Source organism: Rosa rugosa, chromosome 3 (assembly GCF_958449725.1).
Source record: "Rosa rugosa chromosome 3, drRosRugo1.1, whole genome shotgun sequence".
Classification (NCBI taxonomy): Eukaryota; Viridiplantae; Streptophyta; class Magnoliopsida; order Rosales; family Rosaceae; genus Rosa; species Rosa rugosa.
This window is the reverse complement of record NC_084822.1, coordinates 40,485,407-40,504,006: the sequence shown is the minus strand read 5'-3', so window position 1 is coordinate 40,504,006 and position 18,600 is coordinate 40,485,407. Positions and strand designations below refer to the sequence as shown.

Genomic DNA, 18,600 nt, shown 5'->3' with positions numbered 1-18,600 from the left:
ATGATCAGTAACATCATTTGGCCAAAAGTATGATATTCTTCCTATAAAGTGCAATATCCATCTTTTTCATCTACGGCCATTTAAAATTGATATTTATGAAAGATGTCATATTTTTCTCCAAAAAATAACACTTCACTCAACGTACTTGTTAAGCAAATGAAAAATCGTACATTTTTTTTCTCTAGGATTTTAAGGATAAAATAAAGAAATATAAACATACACAATTAAGAGAAAAAGTCAAGAGAAAAGCAGTTACTTGCTAACTAAACCATCACAAAAAAGAAAGAAGTGGAAATATATCATTTTTTTTTTTTTTTGGACGAAGGAAAGATATATTCTTAATAATTCACAATTTACATATATTTTTGTAAATAATCACCACAAAAAACTAGTCAAATAACTAACTGAGTCGTGATTGTCTAAATTCTAGCAAAATTTAACATTGAGAAAACTTGTCAAAGCTTATATTAAAGATGGATCAACACCGAAAATGTACTCACTAATAAAAGAGGAAAATTTGAAACTCAAAAGAAGAGGGCTTATTGGGAGGGGGAGGGGGAGGGGGGGGAAAGCAAAACCCAATAAATTTGACTAAATATCCGTAATATATAGGGCAACGATTGAAAATATTCTAGAGTACAAGGACATAAATAGAAAAAACAAAACCTCCCTGTAAAATATTACTATTGTCTGATTATCCACTATTTTTCCATACTATTTTCATTTTTTTCACACACACTCTCTCTCCTTTTTTCGTCTGCTTCTTCCTCTCACATTCTCTCTCTCTCTCTCTCTCTCTCTCTCTCTCTCCGAAATCGAAACTCATATATCAGTCACAATTAAACAAAACCCATTTTGCATTTTCAACTCCAGACAACCCACCACAGAGCTAGAGCTTCAGCTTTAGTCGGTGGACAGAGACCCAGAGACCCAAGAAGCAGAAGCAGAAGCAGAACCAGCTCAACCTCAAGCCGCCGCCACTCTCGCTTAGCCGATCTATCGCCGCCACGTCAGATGCCGGTGGCCGAGTCTCCGACCACGTCCTCACCGGAATGAGAGTTTCCGACCACCTCACCAGGTCTCCAATCTCTCTCCTTCTCTCTCTCTCTCTCTCTCAAAAAGAATGCAGCTTGAAAGAGACTCTTGGTTCCACATTACTTTTTCTCTCACTTTCCGATCTCGCAGTTCTCGAAGCTCTCTACGCGAATCTGATTCCTTCGCAGACCTAATATTCTCTCCCTCTTTTTTTTTTTTTTTTGTTACATTTCGTTTTAATTTGCCTTGCTACTTTTTCCGATTTAAAAAAAAAAAAAAAAAAAAAAACTTTTTTGGGGTTCTTGCTTTTCTGGGGGTGATTGGAACTTGTCACAGTAAATTGAGTGATCAGTGGTATTGAATAATTGGTTCGGAGCTGTTCCCAGAATTTGATGTGATATTTCACTCTGCTTCCATTTGTCTCTTATTATCTCTAATACCAACGCCTCTCTAATAACATAAATCTTTCTTTTTTTTTTTGGGAATCTGCAGCTCCCAAAATTGCCTAATTGAGATTCAAGTTTTAAGCTTTGAGAGGTTTGTGCTAATTTTGAGTGAAAAAAAAAAAAAAAAACCCTTTTCCTCTTGTTTGTCAAATTATTAATCATGATGAATTTGGTAGCTTCAAATGATATTTTTGTTTGTTTTTTTAGTGATTCGCTTCGGTGGAAGCTGTCGTTTTTGTCAATGCATTTGTTACTTCTTTGACTCCAGATTTCTTTTATTGCGTTAACAAGTCATAGAAATTGAAAGTGATTGCGTACTGGGATTAATCTAATCAAGTGTTGTGTGATGACAACAGGGTCTGAAATGAAGGGGATGCATAGCAGCAAAGGGCACAATGTTGATAAGCCCTTCCCGGGATGCCTGGGAAGAATGGTCAACCTCTTTGATATGAGTACTGGGGTTTCTAGAAACAAGCTGCTCACGGATAAACCCCACCGAGATGGTAATTTCTTTGATGATTCGGTCATCATGTAGATGTCGAAACTTTAGGAGTAAAAACTGAGTTGTTGAAGCTTATTGAATATAGTACTGAGACATTGATTTTGGTAGGCTCTTCACTCTCAAGGAGTCAATCAGATGTGGTAACAATGCTGGGTTCCCCCTTTGGAGAACAAATAGAGGATAAAGTGGTAAGTTATTGCAGGATTTTTCATTGACTAGTGAAATTATAGAAGAGTGATCACTGGCAAAGCAATTTGCATGTATTTAGTTCTCATTAGGTTATAATACACTTCAGTTTCTAGATTTGTGTTGAATTGAATGGGTGTTTTTTCTTACCCGTATTTGTATGGTGTCTTTAGATTGTTTCAGAGTTGAGGAGAAGTTCATCAAACAATAAAGCAAATGGAACACCGATAAAGATGCTTTTAGACCAAGAAATGTCAAAAGAGGTGGAAACTAAGAAGAATCCACCTAATGTAGTTGCCAAGTTGATGGGTCTTGATGCTTTCCCACGACAACAGCCTGATTCAACTGCACAAAGAAGTAATGCAAGCAATTATTCACAATGTACTAATAATCATTCCAGTGTACCATTGGGATGTTGGCAGCAAGAAGATGAGTTTTTGGACAAGAGAATGCAGCATGAATTTCATCAGTGTCCGGAGCAGAATGATTACAAAGATGTTTATGAAGTATGGCAGCAACCTCAGAAGACAAGTTACGGAAGAAATAAATCACCACAGAGGGGAAGGTATAATGAAAAGATTAATGAGAAGCAGATGGATCTTGTTCGTCAGAAGTTCATGGAAGCCAAACGCTTGGCTACAGATGACAGGCTTCGCCAATCCAAAGAATTCCAAGATGCACTAGAAGTATTAAGTTCCAATAAAGATTTGTTTCTTAAGTTTCTGCAAGAACCAAATTCCTTGTTTTCTCAACATCTATATGAATTACAATCTCTTCCTCCACCTACAGAGACAAAGCGAATCACTGTTCTTAGACCTACAAAGATGGTTTCAAATGACAATTTTGCGGGATCAGGGAATAAGAGTGATAAACAGACAAAGAAGTCATCTCAGGTATGTCAGGCAGCGTGGGAAAGCCACCATTTATACTCTCCTACCATTGCTGATCAGAAAGTTGATGAATATCCTGCTCCAGCGACTCGGATAGTGGTGTTGAGGCCTAGCCCTGGGAAGACTCAGGATGGTAAGGCCATGGGTTCTTCCCCTACCTCATCACCAAGATTACATGGTGAAAACTTCTATGAGGAGCATGAAGATGATGAGGTGCGAGAATCAATAGAAGTTGCAGAGGAGATCACACAGACAATGCGTGATAATTCGATGGGCCACCGGAGGGTGGAAACTCTGCTTTCCTCTGTCTTTTCCAATGGTTATACTGGAGATGAGAGTTCGTTTCACAAATCAGAAAATGAATATGCAGCTGGAAATCTCAGTGACTCAGAAGTCATGTCACCATCTCCTAGGCATACGTGGGATCACATTAATGGGTTTGGCAGCCCTTTTTCTTCTTCTTCCTTCAGCCGCATGTCATGTTCTCCAGAGTCATCTGTATGCAGAGAAGCCAAGAAGCGACTTTCTGAAAGATGGGCCATGATGGCATTAAATGGAAATTCTCAGGAGCAAAGACATGCCCGAAGGAGCTCTAGTACATTAGGTGAGATGCTTGCTCTATCAGAGGTTAAGAAGTCAACAACATCTGAGGATGAGAGTAGTCACAAGGAAGAAGAACGAAGGGAATCAGTTTCATGCTTGATTAGTGATTCAAGTAAGGAAGAGCTGGTTGATTCTCCTAGTCTTTTGAGGTCGAAATCTCTCCCTGTATCTTCTGCGGTATTTAGCAACCGGATCAACATTGAAGTTTCAGATCATGAGGCGGGGAAGATAGATGTTCCCAAAGAGCTGAATAAGGCAAAGAGCATGAAGTCATCATTGAAAGGGAAAGTCTCAAGTTTATTTTTCTCTAGAAATAAGAAATCAAATAAAGAGAAATCTGAGGCATTTCGAGCAAACAAGGAATCTCAATCTTCCTTTTCTGAACAATTACGTTCTCTGGTTCGTCCGGGAATGATTAGTGATGATGCATCTCAGTGTTCCAATGATGGTGGATTTGAAGGGTGTTTCTCTCCTGCTTTATGTGGTGCTTCAGGAAAAGACTCTCCGGTTGTAACAAACATTGAACAAAAACAAGAGGCAGCTCCATGGGAGGTAAATCAGTACTCTTTTTCTATTACTACCTACTACAATGACCAAGTACACCGCCCTCTAAAAACAAAAATGAAGAAAAAAGGAATAAAAACAAAAACTAAAGAAGGAATTAGTTTTGAGGATCTGTCTTAAAACAACCTGTCTCTGGTTGCTCCTTTGTGTTGCTTGTTCGCTTGAAACAATAGTACTTAATGACTGTACCGGTGCGGAGGAAATACTATGATCTGCTATGCGAGTTTCTCATTCTTTTGTTGTTTACCACTCACCTATGAGCATTTATATGTTACCGCTTGTTTTTGGTACTTAACGACTGTACTGGTGCGGAGGAATACTACTATGATCTGCTATGCGAGTTTCTCATTCTTTTGTTGTTTAACCACTCACCTATGAGCATTTCTATGTTACCGCTTGTTTTTGGTACTTTTAATTTCTTTTTGTTCAGTCGTTAGAAGGGGGTTAGGTTACTAGACATGTGTTCAAGTGCAGCAATCTCGAAGTAAGATAATTTGGGCTTTTATGGTTTAGGGTACACACAATGAAATTACTAACATGGAAAGTATGTCAATGATGGTTTGTAATTCAGTCTGTTGTCGACTGTATGCATTTGACTTGGCATCGCAAAAATGGTTTCCTTTTGTTTTGTTTTGTTTGTTGTTTTTTTTTTTGTTCCCTTTCTGCATATTCTTGGACCTTAAGACTTTTATGACAATATCATTGAAAATCGCTTGTTTGTAATCCGCAGGCAGGGTTGTCTTTGGCAAAGCCTGTGGCGCCTGGAAATGTTGGTGAGAATCAGGACCAGCCAAGTCCAATATCAGTTCTAGAACCACCATTTGTAGAGGATGACAATACTATTCAGGAATTTTCTAGGTTTTTGAAGCCAGACCACCTAGGTAATCTCTCTCTCTCTCTCTCATTATTTTTATTGACTGCTTTCTTTTTTGTTTATTTATTTCCTTCGTAACTGTCTTAGTGAGGATCGTCATTTGTTATAACAGGAAGACACCTCAAGTCTAACTTGATTGACAAATCACCACCAATAGGATCAATTGCTCGGACCCTGTCATGGGATGAATCTTGTGCAGAGACTGCCACACCATATGGTCTATTAAAATCGCCTTCAGTTTCCACAAGCATTGAGGAAGAAGAACAAGACTGGCAAGCCATTGTCCAAACTCTTTTATCAGCAGCCGGCCTTGATGGTGAGCTGCAGTGTGATTCGTTTTTCGGTAAATGGCATTCGCTTGAAAGTCCTTTGGACCCATCTCTCCGAGATAAGTACGCCAACCCGGATGACAAAGAGCTTTTGCACGAGGCAAAGAGAAGGAAATGGCGATCAAGTCGGAAGCTCGTATTCGATTGTGTTAATGCAGCCCTAGTGGACATCACTGATTACGGGTCAGCAGACAGCAGCAGCACGAGGACCGTTTCGTGCAGTGGGGCCCACGACAGGTTCTTAGAGGGTGATTCCCCCCTATTGGCAGACCGCGTATGGTCCCGGGTGAAGGAATGGTTTTTGAGTGAGGTGAGGTGTGTTCCGGAAGATGGTGGGGACATCAACAGCCTGGTGGTAGAGAGGGTGGTGAAGAAGGAGGTTGTGGGGAGAGTGTGGCCTGAACAAATGAGAAATGAAATTGACATTGTAGGGAAGGATATAGAGGGGAAGTTGCTGCAAGAGCTTGTGGAGGAGGCTGTGGTTGATTTGACAGGGAGGACATAAAACCAAACCATTGCATGATATGGGGGCCTTAGTTATTTTTCCTCTTATTAAATTTCACTGTAACTCTATTATTTGTGCATTTGATTTTCAACAATTATGGTCCCCCGCCCACCTTAATTGTTTAATGCCACAAACATTTAATCATTATTTGATAATTTATGTCCGTTGTGTTAATATACAAGTGTATAATAATGTTACTTCCTAAGCTGACTTTGTCTGACATTCAGATCTTTAGTCCTGTTTGTACTGCGTACGGTGGAATGTTGAATAGAAATTGACAACGACTATTTTGCGTCAAATTGCTGTGTTCCTGTGGTTGTAATGTAGTTTTTCTTGATCATTAAGAGTTGGATATGGTGCTTTACTGCTTAACTCAATCGAAAATAGTTTTATTATCCGACTGTTCTGTTATTATGCAGATTTGACAGTTGACGACAGCAATGTGCATGGTTTGAGCTAAATATCTCTTGAGAATGCAAGTGTAATTTTATTTTGAATCATGGAAAACTCATTCTAATCCAAATTCCTGAAAGCTAATCAGGAATTAGAATGGCGTATACAGAAGTGAGCCCAGGACAAAGTTCTGTTTGGTCATTCTGTTCCAAAGCAGTCCCCACTGGTTAACTAAAGCAGCAAAGAGAGAATGGAAACATTTATATTCCGCTTTCAATATTTTGTTGGCAAATACTTCTATCTTGGTATAATATTCTCCATGTACCCACGTGAAATGTCAATCCTAAAAACTAACAGTGGCCCCAAAAGTATTAATGTGATGTAGTAGTTCTATCTTACTACAGCTGCTGCTCAGAGTTGGATATCAGAATATCAATGGGAGTTATTGTGAGTAGGTATGTGGGATGGCTGAGCAGCTTCTGTTTTTGGGTGGTTAAGGCATTCAAGAATGTCACATTTGAATTTCAAGTATAGACACTAAATGAATGCACCAAAGAAATACTATGGGATAAAGTTTGGCAAATCACTCTTCAAACTTCAACCGTTTTTTCTAATATACGTCATTTGATTAAATCTTTAATTTGAGTGTCCTCTTAAAAGTTATTGTTTTGTCTAATGTCTCTGAACCGTCACATATTGACGTGCATTTCTATCCTTTTGGGTTGTTAGTGATTGTCCTTAATCCAATTTTACCCATATTGAATTATTGACACAAGTCCTCCTATATATAACGCATTCCTCCATTACTTTCTGCTAAACTTTCTTCTGTTTATAACCCCAATCGTTCCCATCATGATCCATGAAGAAGACCAACAACGATGATAATCAAGAAAATTAGTTTTCAAAATGGTAAAGGACAGAGCAAAAATCCATTAAAAAAAAAATAGCATAGCTAAATGCTTAGTTAATTAATAAGAAAGCATAATAGAAAACCAATCAAAACTCAAGGGTTTAGGGAGCATATGCAGACTCTCCAGAGCAGACAAATGAGTACCAAAATAATGTCATTTCTCAAGTGGAGTTATTTAAAAATGAGCATCTATCTATCTGTAGCTGGCAGAAACTAGAAATCATATATGTACTTACTCAAATTGCTCATAGGTCAGAAACCAAATTGTCAATAAATTAGTTAAGACTTCTCAAACTCCCTGTGAGATCCGTAACTTGCTGAGGCCAACTGCTCTGCAGGCCATAGAAATATAATAGAGGTAAAAAGGACAAGTGACAAAGATTTTGCCATGAGAGAGTTGCAGAAGGGTCAATATCACATCATGATCATAGAAAACCAGTTTATCTCTGTCACCAATTTTCAAATCCCAACCACTCTGTAGAAGTTTGGTGCCATTTCTTAATGCAGAAAGGAGAAAATATGCAGTAGTGAGCAGAGTACTAGTAGTACTAGCTCTGGCATAAGAAATCTCGTGACTGGAGCATCATGGTCATCCGTGGAATCAAATGACAATTATGGCAGTCATGGAGTTCTTGAAGGCTGAATGAAGCCAGAGATGTATAGGACCTTATGTACCATATGAAAGGACAGCAAAGAGAATATTATATGTCACTTACAGTTTTGCATGCATGGCCCCATTCTTTGTTTTTTTATCACTGTTATTTTCACATCTTCTGAACTTCTACTGTGGAGCATGAGCAATGGGTGAGCTAATTTAAATTCGAACATAATACTACTAGATTTTTTTTGAAAGAAGGCAAAGCCAATATATTGATCAAAAGCCAGAATGACCCTTACATACCCTTCCGCTGCCATCGATAGACAGACAAGAAGATGTGTTAGTACCCACAGTGGTACATATATCTAGGTCACTCATTTGACATTAAATACATCAAGATAGCGTGAATCCTCCATCGGTACTACTCCAAAGGATTCGCTAAAGGCACAGAGGTGCGTAGCTCCCTAAAAAATTAGGGAATTATTGAAAGTAATAAAATTACTAACCTAGAGTTCCTTAAAAAAGGAAGCTAACTAATGACCCAAATGGCCCAAAGAAAAAACAGAAAACCCTAGGCCCAAATCGTTGACCCAGCCTTGCCACGCCTCCACCTTCCTGTGTTGAGGACGATGCACGCCGCCAGCGAGCCACTGCCACGACCGCTCCATACTGTCGCCGCCCACTACAAGGACCACCGGCCACACCACAACGCCACCACCTGGAGGCCAACACCGAACCCGAAATGCACCAGACCCGATCCAAAAAGAATCACCTGTGCCCCTAGAGCGCCGGCTGCATCTCGACGATGAAGTTGCGCTGCCACCGATGTCACGACCCAAACACCAGTCATCGCCGCCCCTTGAAACCAGACACCACGACTCCCCCCGCCACAGATAAGCTTCGAACCAAGCAAGATCAGATCGAACAATCAGGCTTCGAGCCACTGCAGATCGAATAAGCCAAAGAATCCTAGACCATCATCACCCGTCCGGCAGTCTCACAGCGACGACGAGGCAAGCCCCACCGACGTGGAGTACCGCCGGACGAGAGGAGCTCGGCTAAAAACTTGGTTAAGGTTGGGCGCGTGCGGCGCGTTCCGTCAGAGAGAGAATTTTTCTTTCTAGTGTCTAATATAATACTACTAGATAAGTAAGTATAATAGGAAGAAAATAAAAATGTCAGATTGAAGTGGATTAGGTTACATTGTGCTTCATACCAATTATGAAAGTTTACATTGTGCTCCGGAGCACTCTTGTAAAATATAGGGAAAAATTCACCAACGGTGTCTGGACACTTAGGGGACTTTCAGAATGATACCTGAACTTACAAAGTTATCAATGTGATACCTGGACTCATTTTTTCGTATCAACATCGTACCTGTGACCAATTTCCGTAACGGCTCCGTGACGGAAATTGGCCATAGGTATCACATTGATACGAAAAAATGAGTCCAGGTATCACATTGATAACTTTGTAAGTTCAGGTATCATTCTGAAAGTCCCTAAGTGTCCAGACACCGTTGGTGAATTTTTCCCTATTTTGCACGTGCGATGCACGTGAGTCACTTAATGAAGACAAAAGGACCGATTTACCCTCAAATTCTTTCTTTCTTTCTTTTCTTTTCTTTTTTTCTTTATTCTTCTTTCTTTCTTTCTTCTTCTTCTTTTCTGGTTTCTTCTTCCCCTGATTTGAATCATCAAGATTCAAATCATCTTGCTCGTCCGATTCCCACTGCCGATCGCCGATCAAACACCGCCGCTGCGTCTCAATCCACCTTCATGCACCACAGATGTTTCTGGTTCCCCCAACTTCAAATCCTATAGCAAATTGAAATTGTGCATTGAGGCTTCACCGCTCACTCCGAGTTCATCCCCGCCGCCGCCGCCAATGACTTGACCACCACCACTATCGTTCTCTCCTCCGACCCCCTTTTATACACCATTGATCAGAAACTCAGACTCTGCCAGCCCTCCACTCTCAAATCACAGCTCCAATCCCACCCCTCCATCCTCTCCTTCGTTCCTGACATGCAACACCACCTCCACACCATCCTCACCTGCAACTTCATCGGTTTAGCCCAACTTCGATCAGAGGCAATTTTAGGCAGACAAAGATTAACAACTTCGACCTCCACACCATCCTCACCTGCAGAAAGTTCGAGCTGTTCTTATTCACCAGCTTCGCCACTCCGCTGCTACCCACCATTGTGCCTCGCCGATTAGTAGACAAAGAACTCGGAGCCTCCACCATCGAGAAATTGAGGCTCACGTTCTGCGTGTCCTGAAGCGGCGGATATCGGCATCGTCGGAGAAAATGTTGTATGAACATAAATTTAGTTTGGGTTCAACGGTGGCAGCTAGTCAAGCTCGTTGATTGCGGCATTGGCTTTCTTGATTAGCCAATCGACGACCTTGCTAAGCTGGTCGTATCCAAGCCGGTCCTGCATGTCGTAGAATTGAATGGCGGTGTGGGCGACGAGCCGGATGCTGCGGTCCCTGGGGCCTTTGGTGGTGCAAACCTTGTTGTGGCGGTCCTTCCGGTCGGTGGCCCTTAGAATGTGGCATTGAGCCTCCACGATTTCGCTAGCGGTGGAGGAAGAAGCAGTCCTTATCCCCAAACCCAATCGAGAAGCAGCGGAGGACGACGTTGTTGTGCGGTGGTGGAGGTTGTTGTGGTCAAGTCATTGGCGACGACGGCGAGGATGAACTCGGAGTGAGCGGTGAAGCCTCAATGCACAATTTCAATTTGCTATAGGATTTGAAGTTGGGGGAACCAGAAACATCTATGGTGCATGAAGGTGGATTGAGACGCAGCGGCGGTGTTTGATCGGCGATCGGCGGTAGGAATCGGACGAGCAAGATGATTTGAATCTTGATGATTCAAATCAGGGGAAGAAGAAACCAGAAAAGAAGAAGAAGAAAGAAAGAAAGAAAGAAGAATAAAGAAAAAAAGAAAAGAAAAGAAAGAAAGAATTTGAGGGTAAATCGGTCCTTTTGTCTTCCTTAAGTGACTCACGTGCATCGCATGTGCAAAATAGGAAAAAATTCACCAACGGTGTCTGGACACTTAGGGACTTTCAGAATGATACCTGAACTTACAAAGTGCTCCGTGACGGAAATTGGCGTTAGGGACTTTCAGAATGATACCTGAACTTACAAAGTGCTCCGTTACGGAAATTGGTCACAGGTACGATGTTGATACGAAAAAATGAGTCCAGGTATCACATTGATAACTTTGTAAGTTCAGGTATCATTCTGAAAGTCCCTTAAGTGTCCAGACACCGTTGGTGAATTTTTCCCTAAAATATATGATTGGTAAAGTAATTTGGGGTTCACATCCAAAATCAATTGGTAATGATTTTACCACTATCAAACTCTTATAAACCCACTATCAAGGTCTCATTTTTCCCATGTGGGATGTATATATTCTCAACAATGATATACCATGATCGCAAAGAAAGTATGTAAATCAGAAGCTTTCTTCCTTCGCAGTGAGTGACATATAACATCTCACCAGAAAGACATATCCCCAATAGAAGCAGTTCAGAGCAACGAAGCAATCACCAGTACTTTGAGGTCTTATATATACGCAAAATGATAATACATTTCACCAACACAAAATGCATGATAGAAAACAACAGAAGCAAGTGAACAATGATATACATTTGAAAATCAAGGAAACCGCTGATCAGAAAAACCGATCAGCTAGATTCACTGCCTGGATTTCCTACACCTCTATGCATTCTGATTTACAGAACTGTAGTTATCAGTTATCAGCAGAGCTTAATCCATACTGCATCAAAAGGACAAGAAGAAAATATTCATATTGATAAAACACAGTCAGTGACATTGTTTCACATTATTTTACATGCCCAAAATCATAGACTATATTTATCAGCACTTCAGCTTTGAAAAATACAAATGATTTTGAATTAACTTCTTTGGTACTTCATCTAGTGCTACAATGCAAAATCTTCCAACTAAAGAAACTGGGGTGGGAATGACAAGCCTTTTGCTTTCTGGGAACTCATACCATCATGACTAGAAATTTCTTCCTTGTGTTAGTTTGGTAGTTTTAGTGAGCAGCCAAGTTAATTGAGCATTTTCCAATAATGGACTCACCATTTTTAAGGGTCTAGATATATTAATCTTAGTTACAGAAGTTACAGCATTGGAAGAAACTTTGGAATGAAATAACATGCACCACTTCAGATCCAACCTTAACTTTCAGATGGTAAAACCAAGCCATCTGAACACAATGCTCTCACTGAAAGCAAGTGAAAACTAAATAGTTAGCTACTATCCTCAACTTCTTCATCAACTCTGAGAGCCATGAAGGCTTTAGTAGTCTAGGTACTGGTGTCGGCCACCATGGGAGCACTAATGGAAAGAAATCGCCATTAACATTAACGTGACTCTTTCCAACGAGCTCTGACAAATTTCCTGTTCGAATGTTGCACAGGCAAATTTCTTCATCAACATCAAGATACAACAAGTCATCATTATTTGGATCAAAAGCTAACAATTCCCCAACAGAAGCCATTCTCAATCCCAGTGAATAGACTCCAGTCTGTTTCCAACACAATTCACTGCTGCCAGCTTCATTCTGATCACAATCTTGTTCTTCTTTCCAGTCCCAAACATATAGAGTATCGTCTGCCTCCTGGTAGTAACACATACGTAGATACCCTCCGCACACACCAAAGCAGTCAATGGTGCCAAGGTGATCTAAAACTTCATCATCAAATTTCATGAAACGAAGTTTATAATGATCACCATTACCATTACTGTTGATCATAAAAGGATCCATCCCAACATATCGGTTGGTAAAAGAATCCCACCAATACAACATTCCATTGTAAGCAAAGCTAATACGGCTTGTGCTCAAATTCAAAGGTACAGGGGAAGCTACGACCGACTCTTTCCAGTCACCAGACTCAGAAGAAAAGATCTCCACAGTAAACCTGGAGGGTTGATAATGTGGATCCTCTCCTACAAATGGAAGTATTCTGACAACCTTGCACCTATAATCAGCATTAAGCAGGATGGTGATATGTCCTCTTCCTTCCTTCGTGTAATCATAGTACTTACGATCACAGATGATTGCTGCTGGTGCTTTCCTCTGTGGCCAAGTATAGGACCTAGGAGAGGGAGGAAGAGCAACCCATTCCACAGTGGATGGATTGCAAATGTAGTAGAAGTCCATCCCGTCTTCGCAGCACAAAACCAAGTCATTATAAGTCGCTTTCACAATTGGCTCATATTTCAATCCATGGAAACTCATGAGTTTTCTGAATACCGGTGCTAGCAAATTGGACGACCACCACGATGGTGACCATGACAGTTCCTCCCCTTTGCGGTTTATCAGAGTACGGATTATTGGTGGCGCTTCCATATCACTACTTCGGAGATGGCATATAAAGCGGCCAATAAAGTAAGGATCTGAGATGAGAGCGCACCAACGCTTGGAGACACACTTGGACTGAAAAACAAGTTTATAGCAAGGAAGTCTACAAAGAATCTCAACCAATACAAGGCCAGGCAGATCATCAATATTCATAGGAATTAATTTTGATTCTGATCTTTCTTCAATGGATGAATATCGAGGAGGCCTGCGGTGCACTGATTGACGAATAGGATCCTCTCCTACTCGTTCATTCTGTAGCAACATCACCACCGCCTCTCGAGTTGCAGAAACGTAACTTGGAGAGAGGAGACCCAACTAGCCAGAACATATATCAGCCAAGTTCTTGCACATGAAGTCCTAATTTTTCAACAAATCCAATCCCAATCTTATATGGATTAAAAGAAAACCAGAACAGACTCATGATTGTCAGAGCAAGACAAGGGACAAAGGGACAAGGGGCTGGATCAATTGGGCGAAAATTTTTATCTTTTAATTTGTTTTTAGTTTTCGTTTTTGGCGATGAAAGCTGAAAGGGGCGGGGATAATTTGGTAGATGGGGCATGATACTAACATATTTTTTTCTGTCAAATTTTTTTTTTTTTTTTTTTTTTTTCAGTAGAATAGTCGGTTACTTTCAGCTACAGTTCTGCATGAATAACAAAAGCCATGTGTTCTTGCTTTGATTTAATCTCTGTTATTTCATAACTTTATACCAAAGATGATGATGGTCACAAACATTGTACATATATCACAAGCTTTCTACTATTACCATTAGTGACTAACATATTACTGGACACATTTGCCAATTGATACAAGGCAAAGCAGGCAGTAGATCAAACACACTGTTGAAGACTTGTATATACACACACATCAGTGCTTTGTCTGAGTATTTGATTTTTTGAGAGCAGAAAACATTAGAAATGAGAGAATGATGATATACAGTCAAATATCAATGAAAAACCTTTATCTGTCTTCACTGCCTGGATTTCATACTCATTGATGCATTCTGATTTACAGAATTGTATTTATCACCAGAGCTCAATCCATACTGCACAAAAGGATAAGAAGGTTATGATTAGAGAAGAAAAGGTTTCACACAGGCAATACCATAAGAAGATCCTTATAAAAGCATTGTTTCACGGTATTTCACATGGCCAATAACACTAAGGGCACAGGCAATGTAACCGTGAAGAATAAGCTGAAGGCAGTGGAAGTTCAGATATTTTTTTTATATTAAATCTATGGTTACTTGCACCACGGGTGTCATAACATCGCTACTTTAACTACTATAAGGATAATGAACATTGAACAATAATACACAGAAATGTTCAAGCAAAGAGCATACTGATCATAATGAAATAACCAGAAGATTGAGCAATAATTAGTCAAGGAGATAAAATATAGGTGCCATAACATTGCGACTTATGAACTGAAGGCAGTGGAAATATATCTGGTTACTTGCACCACAGGTCTCATAACATCACAACTTTAACAACTATAAGGATAACGAACATTGAACAATAATACACAGAAATGTTCAGGCAAAGAGCATACTGACAATAATGAGATAACCAGAAGATTGAGCAAATATTAGTCAAAGAGATCAAATATAGGTGCCCCCAATCTCCCTCCCTCCCTCTCTCCCTCTCTAAACCGCCCCAAATAGATTATGCTTTGAGATGTGGGTAGCATTGCAGTTTCATTGAATTCTTTGACTGAAACTAACAACAAGAACATACAACAGAAAGACAAATTCAAGTTGGACCACTTAATTTATAGACTTCAGAGATTGTCGGTGACAGGGCACACATAAACTTGACCATTTATATTTCATACGCCAGCAGATTTCATATATTCTGATAACTTGGGGGTGGGGTCAACAATATCAATCAAGCTAAAAACTTGTTACGACTTGGAAAACATCCGGCACATTGTAATTGAAAATGTACTGCAGAATTGTTACGGTCAAAAGACTATGCTTTTGTAAATCAAAGCACAAAATTGTGGATTATGGATACTACACAAAAGATATACCTTATCTCTTATTCGTGAGCTCCAAATGTCAGAGTGAGTCCCTCTGCCATCACCCTTGGTTGATCCAGATGCTTGGCTTGACTGTTGATTTAGCAGTGGTTCCCAAGTTCTACCCCTAGCATCGTACTCATCTTCAACATCATAGTCAGGTTTATGAGTAGATATCATGCCTCGTAGAATTATTGCTAGTAGCAGAGATAAAGCCTGACATTGCAAGAAAGATGTATATAAGAAACAATAAACAAAATAATCATAAACAGGAATGCTCTCATACGCTAAAAGGCAGCCATGTTTTCTGAAAAAAAAAAAAAAAACAGATCCTGGAACTGGATACTTGTGTTACGGCTTCTGTGAATGAAAGAGGGCTACTGATATTAATACTATGCAATCAAGAGAGCAACAAAGTCATCATTATAACTGCAGCATACCTGTATTCCAACAACAGCTATCCCAACCCACTTACAGATGTCAATGTTCTCTTCTATAAAAGATCGAAGACTCTCAAGTTCACCAGTTGGGTCAAGTGGAAGATCCTGTACAGGCATGATGGAACATGTTAACTTTATTGGGTAAACAAGCAGGGTGAAAACCCATGCAGATATTACTGAAATAATATTCAATATTGTTAACAAAGCATCACCTTGTCCCAATGGTGATCAATTTCTATGAACGCAACCAGAGCTGCTTCCACTAGAGTTAGTACCGTTGTGAGCAGACTGTACTAAAGTTTGCAAAGAGTCAAGGGAAATGTAGGATATAGAATCCAGAGCTGAAACTTTGGAACAATAATTCAATTTATACACAATCCAATTTGCATGATATATTTCGATTTTGAAACTTTAACTAAAGTTCATTGCCTCAAAGATCAATCAGTTCACAACTTGTGAAAAATGTTCTTAGACTGTAAAAATATGCAGTGGGAAAAATAGGAGGTGGAAGAAAATATGAAACAAGGACCTTGAACTTTTGAATGCCTTTCATTTAAGTAGTCTCTCTTTTTTTGGCAAGTTCATCTAGTTTCTGAAATGCAAAACTTATAAAGGAATGAGGCAAAACTTATAGCAGTAACAGTAGAAAAATTCAAAGATGTTAAGGATACGAAACACAGGCAGCAGCCGTTGATTGATTCGGCTGCGATACAACCTATGAAAGTAATGCAACAGAGCAAAGCCCCCACTCCCATAAAAGAGTAGATGAACCTGCCACCAAGAAAACCACATATATCAAATCAAGAACCGTATTTCTCCCTCTGAAAAAACTTCCAACCAATTCTAAACATGTAACAACTAGTCAATGCCAAATCCAAAGAACCAAATTGCTCCCAGGCCACAAAATTTGCAATCAAAACCCTAAAAAAGCAACTTCTTTTACAAAATCACCCAAAATTCAAAGAAATTTCAAAATTACCAAGGAGCAGGGAGCTTCAGTGCATTCAATTGAAACCCCATGCCGTCATCGAACCCAGACACCAACCGGACTGCAAAATCCAACGGCGTGACCTGATCGGAAGCCGCGCCGGCGTCGGAGCCCAACGAAAGTGAGAAAGGAGAGTCCGGGGAAGGCGCGGAGGACGGTGGGAACACCGGAATATGATGGTTCCACTGATCAAGCATCCACGCCGAGTAGACTATGATCGAGACGCCGACGAAAGCTTGAAGAAAGTTGAGCAATTTGAGCACGAAAGCTAAGCATACGTGGCAGCAATTCTTCCGCATTTTGGAAAAACCCTTACCCTAACCCTAACCCTAATCGGCTGCAGGACTGTGATTTTGGGTGGGTTTTCGGGTATTGGAAAATTTCGCTGCGGTGTTTTTGTATTTGCGTGTCAGCGTGTGTTTGTTTCTGGGTAAGAATTGAAATTTGAAAAGGAATCAGTTCAGGGCCTGGGAGGAGGCCCCAAACTGAGAAGAGAAAAAATTCACCAACGGTAACAATTCGGAAACTTGTTTTTTGTTTGTTTGTTTGTTTCTCGCGGTAACTTTAACTGCCTTGACAACTGTCAAACGCGATGGCGCCAACTGTTAAAACTCTTCTGAAAGCTTTTGGACTAATGTGTTTGGGTTGGGCTTAAAGAAGAAGTCTTCACTTTATGACTCGAAGCCCAATCTACCAGAGGTCGGATTTACGACCAAGTTAGGTGGGTCCAATGAACTATTCAAAAAAAAACAATTTTCTTTTTTATATATATACCTTGTTTGTTTGTAGGGAGTGATACTCGGTTTCATCAATTACGTTAGTTAAAAATAATCGTTAGATCCTGTCAAATTTCTATTTTTCTTAAAAAGTAGAATCGGTTGAAAGTTTTGACAACCTCTTATAGCTAGCTTTTACTATGATAATGTTTATCAATTTTACACTGTTTTTACTACTTTTATCGAACATTTTACTTATTCAATTGTAATATAATTTATATAATACATGAATGAGGCTCTGATCATGATTTTTACAATGAAGACATCATGAGCACTTTTAGAACAAGACCACTCATTCAACCTGTTGATTTGAAAGTCTTTATAAAATCATCATTTTAAAATTCTCACTAGCTAGAAACTTTGTCATATTTTAAATTTAGGCCCTGTCATATTTTGATATAGGGTTTATCTTCATTCCCTCCATATACATTAAGTAGCTAATAAACAATAGTTCTCTCCATTGAAGCAATGATTTACTTCTCCGTACTTCCCCTTCGATGTAGTCAATCCTCAAGTACCTAAGAGCAAGTGCACCCGTAGTCAAGAAAATGCAAAGTCGAGAAGTCAAGAATTCGACCAGTCAAGTTACTATTTACTGCCACTGGACATAGGTTTGCACCCGTTTTTTTCTTGCCCGGCCAACACTGTTCACCTTTTTACTGTTCACTGCTTTTCACTGTTCGCTTTATTGCTTTAACTTTACTGTTCATCGGAATTTTAAACTTTTTCATCCACTAGACATTTTACTGTTCATTTCCCTGTTACTGTTTATTTACTGTTCATCAATATTAATTCCCTAGCCGTCAGATCTGCAGAACACTTTTTAATCCAACGTCCCATTTTATTTGACCGTTGGGTTCAAAATCCCATGACGTCACCCACGTTGCCTTCCTTCCGTGCTGGCAGCTTGCCTTGCTTGGGCAAGAAAAATGTCAAGAGCTTGCCCATTTTTTTGACTTGGGGCAGGGAAAGGCAAAACTTGCCCAGCTATATTTGGACCGGTGGAAGCTTGATTCTCTCCATGACTGGTCAACACATCATCATTCTCTCACTTTGCCCGGGCAAAAGAGCACCGGTGGACTTGCTCTAAGCTTTCATAAAATTGTCAACTGTATTACTCTACCATCACGTCG

At 39.9% G+C, this 18,600-nt stretch overlaps 3 protein-coding genes across 3 annotated transcripts; 1 reads left to right on the top strand and 2 right to left on the bottom strand.

Annotated features, from left to right (window-relative positions):
• Window positions 1-728: 728 nt before the first annotated feature.
• LOC133736289 (uncharacterized) lies at window positions 729-6,233 on the top strand. Its single transcript, XM_062163738.1, has 6 exons — window positions 729-1,078; window positions 1,838-1,984; window positions 2,092-2,171; window positions 2,343-4,214; window positions 4,957-5,107; window positions 5,213-6,233. Exons 2-6 carry the CDS (start codon window positions 1,846-1,848, stop codon window positions 5,932-5,934), a joined length of 2,964 nt encoding a protein of 987 aa, XP_062019722.1. The 5' UTR covers window positions 729-1,078; window positions 1,838-1,845; the 3' UTR covers window positions 5,935-6,233.
• Window positions 6,234-12,098: 5,865 nt separating this feature from the next.
• Window positions 12,099-13,394, bottom strand: LOC133737719 (uncharacterized). Its single transcript, XM_062165223.1, has one exon. It carries the CDS (start codon window positions 13,392-13,394, stop codon window positions 12,099-12,101), a length of 1,296 nt encoding a protein of 431 aa, XP_062021207.1.
• A 676-nt stretch (window positions 13,395-14,070) lies between these two features.
• On the bottom strand, window positions 14,071-17,189 carry LOC133739826 (tetraspanin-18-like). The gene is made up of 6 exons (XM_062167632.1): window positions 16,683-17,189; window positions 16,375-16,474; window positions 15,916-15,996; window positions 15,704-15,808; window positions 15,276-15,479; window positions 14,071-14,289 (listed from the first exon to the last, which is right to left on the bottom strand). Exons 1-6 carry the CDS (start codon window positions 16,988-16,990, stop codon window positions 14,215-14,217), a joined length of 873 nt encoding a protein of 290 aa, XP_062023616.1. The 5' UTR covers window positions 16,991-17,189; the 3' UTR covers window positions 14,071-14,214.
• Between the last annotated feature and the right edge of the window lie 1,411 nt (window positions 17,190-18,600).

What these genes read in the sequence shown, in the direction of transcription:
- LOC133739826 (XM_062167632.1), bottom strand. Translation starts at nt 16,990, where the DNA reads ATGCGGAAGAATTGCTGCCACGTATGCTTAGCTTTCGTGCTCAAATTG. An exon ending in ACGGCTGCTGCCTGTGTTTC is followed by an intron (nt 15,997 to 16,374) that starts GTATCCTTAACA and finishes TGCAAACTTTAG; the next exon opens with TACAGTCTGCTCACAACGGT. An exon ending in TTGATCACCATTGGGACAAG is followed by an intron (nt 15,809 to 15,915) that starts GTGATGCTTTGT and finishes ATGCCTGTACAG; the next exon opens with GATCTTCCACTTGACCCAAC.
- LOC133737719 (XM_062165223.1), bottom strand. Translation starts at nt 13,394, where the DNA reads ATGAATATTGATGATCTGCCTGGCCTTGTATTGGTTGAGATTCTTTGT.
- LOC133736289 (XM_062163738.1), top strand. Translation starts at nt 1,846, where the DNA reads ATGAAGGGGATGCATAGCAGCAAAGGGCACAATGTTGATAAGCCCTTC. An exon ending in GGATAAACCCCACCGAGATG is followed by an intron (nt 1,985 to 2,091) that starts GTAATTTCTTTG and finishes TGATTTTGGTAG; the next exon opens with GCTCTTCACTCTCAAGGAGT. An exon ending in AAGAGGCAGCTCCATGGGAG is followed by an intron (nt 4,215 to 4,956) that starts GTAAATCAGTAC and finishes TGTAATCCGCAG; the next exon opens with GCAGGGTTGTCTTTGGCAAA.